This window comes from Engraulis encrasicolus, chromosome 23, assembly GCF_034702125.1.
Source record: "Engraulis encrasicolus isolate BLACKSEA-1 chromosome 23, IST_EnEncr_1.0, whole genome shotgun sequence".
Lineage (NCBI taxonomy): Eukaryota > Metazoa > Chordata > Actinopteri > Clupeiformes > Engraulidae > Engraulis > Engraulis encrasicolus.
This window is the reverse complement of record NC_085879.1, coordinates 41,700,172-41,707,671: the sequence shown is the minus strand read 5'-3', so window position 1 is coordinate 41,707,671 and position 7,500 is coordinate 41,700,172. Positions and strand designations below refer to the sequence as shown.

Here is a 7,500-nt window from a genome sequence, read left to right as displayed (position 1 = left end):
TCCCTCTGTCCCTCTCCTTCTCCCTCTCCCCCTCCCTCGCCCTCTGTCCCTCTTCCGCTCTTCCTCTCCCTCTGTCCTTCTCCTTCTCACTCTCCCTCTCCCTCTCCCTCTCCCTGCCTCTCCCTCTCCTTCTCCTTCTCCCTCTGTCCCTCTCTTGCTGCCTCTTGTGCTTCTCCCTCTCCCTCTCCTTCTCCCTCTCCCTCTCCTTCTCCCTCTCGCTCTCTCCCTCTCTCTCTCCCTCTCCCTCTCGCTCTCCCTCTCGCTCTCCTTCTCCCTCTCGCTCTCCTTCTCCCTCTCGCTCTCCTTCTCCCTCTCGCTCTCCTTCTCCCTCTCCCTCTCCTTCTCCTTCTCCCTCTCCCTCTCCTTCTCCCTCTCCTGCTGAGTGAACTCTCCTGTGGAATGTCAACAGTTAGTATCAATACATGACTGGGCCTTAATTGCTGGTATTATTCATCACCCATACAAGTCTATGTCTATGTCTGCAAGGGAAGTAAGAAACGTAATTTAAAATTCTCTGTATGACCAGTGCATGTAAAAAAATTGACAATAAAGTCGACTTGACTTGACTTGATAAAGATACGCAACGGGGAGGCGGTACGTACTGTGTGTAATGGCAGATAAAGAGACATATTATGGCACATACAAAATTTGTGTCATAGCACTTACACAGTAGCACATTTTCACTAGCATGGTGTTAATTTAGAGCCCTGATTGTGACACATAAAAATTTGAATATAAAAAAAACCCCTCTTCCATTTACTGACTGATCTCTCCCTCAATTTCTCTCCCTCCTACCTGGCTGTTTCTCTCCTTCCTGTGGTCCCTCTCTCTATTGGCTGGCGTTGCTGGTGCATGTGTTGGGGGTGTGCATTAGGGGTCCAGGGGTGAATTTCTCAAAACCAAAGTTGCTAACTACATTAGCTACTTTGCTGTTTTCAATGTATTTTCCCATTGGCAACTACCGAAGTTGCTAACAGGTTAACAACTGCTCTTTTGAGAAACTCACCCCAGGTGTGTCAAAAGTAAAAGTAAAAGTACTTGTGTGGTGTAATTACAACACTAGCACGTGGCATTACATAGTTCTTACACCATTTACGCCGTTGTACCTAATGAGATAGATTGACTGTCTTGTTACTGAAAAACAGCGAAAACCTAACAAGGACCCACCACAAACTGGAACCAACCAGTGCAGAGTTAGCTGATCGTAAGGCATGTACACAGGTCTACTGGTTACTCAGATAAGTTGCTTGTGTTGAAAGTAAATTGTGTTTCTTTTACTTTTCCTTATGACACCTCTGCAGGTGTCCAGGTGGAGCTTCCTGTTTGCGTTCCTGGCGGCTCCTGCTGTGCTGCAGCTGTGTGTGTTGCCCTTCCTGCCCGAGAGCCCGCGCTTCCTGCTGATGGAGCGCAGAGACGAGGCCCGCGCCGAGAAAGGTGAAGAACTTACACACACGCACACGCGCGCACACACACACACACACACACACACACACACACACACACACACACACACACACACACACACACACACACACACACACACACACACACACACACACACACACCTGAGAGCCCGCGCTTCCTGCTCATGGAGCGCAGAGACGAGGCCCGCGCCGAGAAAGGTGAAGAACTTACACACACGCACACGCGCGCACACACACACACACACACACACGCACACGCGCGCACACACACACACACACACACACACACACACCTGAGAGCCCGCGCTTCCTGCTCATGGAGCGCCGAGACGAGGCCTGCGCGGAGAAAGGTGAAGAACTTACACACACACACACGCACACACACATGCACACGCACACACACGGACAATTGGTCTTTTTTAATCACTACACACATCCATAATTGTTCATTGCCATGAGTCTACTTTTTAGGTGTTACCATAAAACCACAGCCACGTGATTTGAGAATAAAGCTAATGATCCGTACGACTCCATAAAGTCCACTCCCTCACTAGGAGATTATGAAGAGCTACATGGTCATTTCACTAATGAGGTTAATGAGACAGAAGGCCATTATGTTCCACAGGCTTTCTTATTAGGGACATTGCATTATTGAGTTCTTCCCACAAACTTGGAGACGGAGTCTGTCATTTGTTTAGTACCGGTAGCTCATTTCCAAAATGTATGCTGCCTAGGGCTGCACGATTATGGAAAAAATCATAATCATGATTATTTGGGTAAAAATCATAATCACGATTATTAATCGTGATTATTGATTTTTGCTGATTTAAAAAAATATATATAACAAAATGAAATATAACCAAGAATGAATTGTATACAGGATGATCTAAATAAAATGAATTGTAATAATTATGTAAAAGGCAATAGCATGACACTTTGGTGAACAGATTTTTAGCCAGAAACACCAGCATATCAGTATGTTCTGGCTTCAAGGAGGCTCTCGAAGATAGGTCACTATTGCCACGATTAAATCCGGATTGAAATCAAGATTTCGATATCACGATTTTATCACGATTTTCGATTATTTTCGATTAATTGTGCTGCCCTAATGCTGCCCATTCACAAGTCTTATCTTTTCCATGTAGGCTACGGTATATTTACTACCATGATCAATTTATTCTTTTCATACTCAAATAGTTGGCCATTTTGAATGACCAGAATTTATGTTTTACTTTGCTAATAGACAGGCAATGACAATACGTTACCTCTTTGGAGATGACACAAGGCTCTGACGACAGTTTCTAACTTACTCCCCAAACCTTTTTTGTCTTCATCGGCAGTAACTTTGTAATTGACTTGTACCAGTCACTGAGCACAAACTTCCTTTTGACTTTAGTCATGCATCTTAGAAAATCAAGAGGGGCACTGTGAGTGAAATCAAGCAGCCTCAACTCTTTGTTCCAGGCTGACAGGTATATTATTTCATTTCATATTTCATTACAATTAGCTAATGCTTTTATCCAATGCGACATATGCAAGTCATTACAGGGAATTGATTACATTCCTTGGTGCAATGTCAATGTGAGAGTACAGTAGAGGCCTTGCTCCAGGGCACTTCAGCCATGGACAAAGGTGAAGGGGCATGCAGGGGAGCGTGTCTATGTTCCCACAGCCCATTGGTCCCACAGCCCATTGGTCCCACAGCCCATTGGTCCCACATCACTAAGATTTTTCACGTTATTTTTTAGGCCCATTGGACCCATGGCCCATTGATCCCACAGAATATTTCTGCTGCTCCATGTTCCCACATTTCTAAGAATTTATTGAAATGTAGGCCCATGTTTGAAAGGCATATTCTCTTAGTTTACTCTGAGATATGGGGACATGGAGTTGTAGAACATAAGGCCTATATTTGAATAATTTCTTAAAAATTAGCAGGAATGCGCTGTGGGACAATTGGCTGTGGGACCAAGGGTCTGTGGGAACATAGAGCTGACCCCGGCATGGCGATGCAACCCTCTGGTCCAAACCTCACCTCCCTAACTAACTGGCTAGCCCAAGCTGCTCCATGTATACTGGTCACAACTCTGGTGGGTTATTTCAATATGCTTGCTAGTCTACGAATTGCAGAAATGACAGTCATGAATGTAGTAGTCATGACCATTGTGTGGTTAGCCACTTAGCGCAGAGCCCATGTTATAACCTTACTGTCACCAACATTGTAATGGCTATGTCTTAATCTGTTACTTAAGGTTCTCGGCACTGTCATAGCGTTGTTGTTATGATGTAGTTGAGTATTTTCTGCAAATAGGGAATAGGCCCGCCAGCGACCCCATCTGCAGTAATAGGCTACAGGCTGACTAAGCAAGCCTTTCAAGTGTATTATTATTAACTTCCATAATTCAGCTGCTGATTAAATGAGTCAGTAATAGGAGAACAAAGACTCTTAATGATGACGACTTCTGTGGTGGTCCACAGGCTGCTCACCCTTAAAAAATCTGGACGGGACGCCCCCAAAATTAATGTTGAGAATAATACTCATGACCTCACTGCCTGGTCCAGTCAAGTCCACGAGCTATTCTATATTACCAGACTGGATGTTCTACAGCTAATTGAGATTGGAGGGTAGAGTGCGCACATCCACAAAAACAGTGATCCAGGTGCCAGACAAAAATGGTAGACAGTGTGATAGACTGAAAGAATAGTCCGCGACACCAAGCTCCCGTTGCTCTTTTTTAATGTGACGTTTCGGGCAGCATGCCCTTCATCAGACTGGGAGCTTGGTGTCGCGGACTTTTCTTTCAGTTTTTCATGGTATTTTTGCTGGTCCTGCACTCAATCTTTTTGAGACGGATGTGTGTGTTTTTCTCTTTTTAACTACTAGACAGTGTGATAGAAACAAATAAAGTTTACATTCTTTTGAGTTCATGCCCAGTGTGTAGACCTTTCTATCACTCTTTATACAGCTAATTGAGCCATTTCAATTCACTTCCTCATGAATCATTTCTTGGTTATTTATTTCTGACAGCAGGGTTTTGGACAAGATGGCATGTATTGGAGATGATTAAAATGAAAGGAAATGATTGCATCCGATTAACATTGCTGATCCAACGTGATGCACCAGAAGATTCAGGAGAAGGGAAAAACAGATTGGCAGACTGACACAGCATGCAGGACAGGAGGCAATCAGTGTGTACCCGGTAACCTGATTTCAAAGCCAGCCTCTGTAGCCTAATGACCTGAAATTGATGCCATTTTATGCCATTTTGCACGGCAGGTGCAGAAGTGCACAGGAAAACAGATCTGGCAAGATGCTGCTTAGGCATAATGTTTGTGGCAGGTGCAGAAGTACACAGGAAAGCAGATCTGGCAACATGCTGCTTAGGTATGATGTTTGATTTGAATGTCCCCTCGTGTTATCTTGATCAGAGGTGTCAAAAGTAAAATTACTTTTGTAGTGTAATTACAACACTAGCACATGGCATTGCATAGTTGTTTCACCATTTACTCCGTTGTACCTAATGAGACTGTGTAGAATTGTTCCAAACAGACTGATATTAGACTCACTGGAACAGTACCATGGGTGTAGTTTTAGGGCAGGAGGGGGGTGGGGGGGTGGAAATGCATTGAAGATGACACAAGGGGCCTATAACTCAAAAAGTAGAATGAACTCTTGCACACTGTCTATTGTGCAGACATTGTTCTTTTTGGTCTTGGGATGTTAATGTGTTTGAAAGTGGTCCTTTAGTTTCATGCAGGTTCATTAATCGATTAATCGACGCAAAATCGATTAATCAAATCGAAAAATTATATAATTTCTAGCCTGATAAACCAGACTGAATGTGAGATTGGATGTTTCATGGGATTGGATGTTTCATTTCATTGATGTAAGTCGATCGATAATGTCAGTCAACTAACAATTAATTAATTAATTGATCATTTGCATCCCTCTATACGAACAGGGTTGTTGATTAGTTTTCAGCCACTAAACTTTGCGTACTTTTAGTAGTAGATAGTAGTGATAAGCCTGGATGATTTATACTGCTCTTCTCTTCAGAAGTAGTGGTGTTTTAATCACAGATAGGGTTCTCCTGTGTGCAGTGTTGCCAGATTGGGCAGTTACCCACCCATTTGGGCTACTTGGCATGGCCGTCTGCGGGTAAAAAAGGGGAAAAATTGGCCATTTCACGTTTTTTTCTGCAGTTTTGGGTCCATAGAAATCAATGCAATTTGCTGAAATCGGGCGGAATTTAACACATTTTGGCGGTTTTTGAGAACCTTTTGGGCGGGATTTGATCAGACACATCTGGCAACACTGCCTGTGTGCGAGTGTTTTACTGCAAATGGAAACTCAAGGTGGTAGGCTGCCCTCTGTATGTGTCATCTGTTTTTCTCACACAGACCTCAGAGATAAACCTGAGATGAATGTGATGTGGCGCAGTACAAATTGCTTTGGGCCCTGAGCAATAGAGACTCAAAACATTTCACTCCAAACAGCATTGAATAAGTAGCATCGAGGCTTGCCTATGTGGGTGCAGCACGCGCCATCCATGGCTTTGCTATACCCCAATGACAGGTAGGAAAAGGAATGCTATCCCAAATAGTTCTAGAGGTGATTTAAGTGCTGACACATATCGTTTTTTTGTCAGAGGCACTGAACACACACACAGAGACACACATACACACACACACACACGCACACACACACACACACACACACACACACACACACACACACACACACACACACACACACACACACACACACACACACACACACACACACACACACTCTGTGCCACTGTTGCTGGATGAGCGGCGATCAATAGTGTTCAAGGCCTGCTATACACTACACTCTGCACAGCATTACTTGTCCGTGTTGGCAAGGCCATGTTTTAGTGGCTATTATGAAGTGATTTTTTTAGGGCCTTTATTTTTGACAGAACAGTGGAGGAGAAGCAGGAAATGAGTGGGGAGAGAGAGACAGGGAAGGATCTGCAAATGACTGGCACTGGAATCGAACCCGAGTCGCCGGTGTAGTAAATGGAAACTAGCTTTCAGTTTGTTTGAATACAACTGACACTATTGGCAATGGGCTACTTGTGCACCAAACGATACATTCGACATGGCCAATTAACGGCCGTTGTCTATCGTAAACCACTCTTCCCCCACGCTGAGCTAGTGTGGAGAGCAAGGGCAGGGTATGTCTCTGAGACAGTTCGCTTTCAACCCCAAGGGCAAACCAAGACAACAACAACAACAACTTTGTTATTGCTTTGAAACTGTCCAGACTTTCTACCCCAGTGAGTTAAGTGTAAGAACAAGACTAAACAAAAATAACTTCAGAAAGTTTGCGTGTTACTTTTGTGTAGATTCCTCCACATCTGTTGCTCAATGCCATTGTTTGAAGCATGGTATTGAAGGCCGGAATATGGTACTTTGTGGGGGTTTTTCTGACGTCATCCACCTCTCATCCCCCTTGATTGCATGGGAGAAAGGTCATGAAGAGTGTGCAGTTCCATTGCAACAAGACCTTCAGTGGTACTGATCCCATTAGAGCTATTTGGCCCACACTACCCTCGCTGTATACGCTCTGGCCTTCAACTCCGTTTGTGATGTATTCACCTAACAGCCCTTTGTGTGTAAGTGTGCGTGCGTGCGTGCGTGCGTTCGTGCGTATATATACAGTTGAGGACGATATTATTAGCCCCCCTCCTGAAATTAGACATTTCTCTTGATTTCTCAGTAAGAATGACCATTATTAATCGTTTCTGTTATTCTGGAAACAAATACACTGATGGAGATAATGTACAATGAGTTGAATTTGGATTTTTCTATTGTTACGATGAGTTTAAACAAAAAAGGGCAAAAATGACAAGGACAAAATTATTAGCCCCCTGATCATTAATAGTCAATATGGCGCCATTTATGAACCAAAACTGACAACAGGCTCTGATAAGTTGCTACCTAGGTTGGCACATGCCCCACTAGGGATTTTGGCCCATTTCTTCACTGCAAAGTGTTCTAGCTGGTTCAAATCACATGGATGCTGAGCATAGACATTAACCACAGACTC

At 43.9% G+C, this 7,500-nt stretch overlaps 1 protein-coding gene across 1 annotated transcript in view; it reads left to right on the top strand.

Moving 5' to 3' along the window:
* slc2a9l2 (solute carrier family 2 member 9, like 2) overlaps nucleotides 1-7,500 on the top strand; it is a 258,700-nt gene that overhangs the window by 102,730 nt on the left and 148,470 nt on the right. The window contains exon 7 of the mRNA XM_063190267.1: nucleotides 1,302-1,434. Coding sequence (XP_063046337.1) covers nucleotides 1,302-1,434 — 133 coding nt within the window. The remainder of the gene's footprint in view (nucleotides 1-1,301; nucleotides 1,435-7,500) is intronic.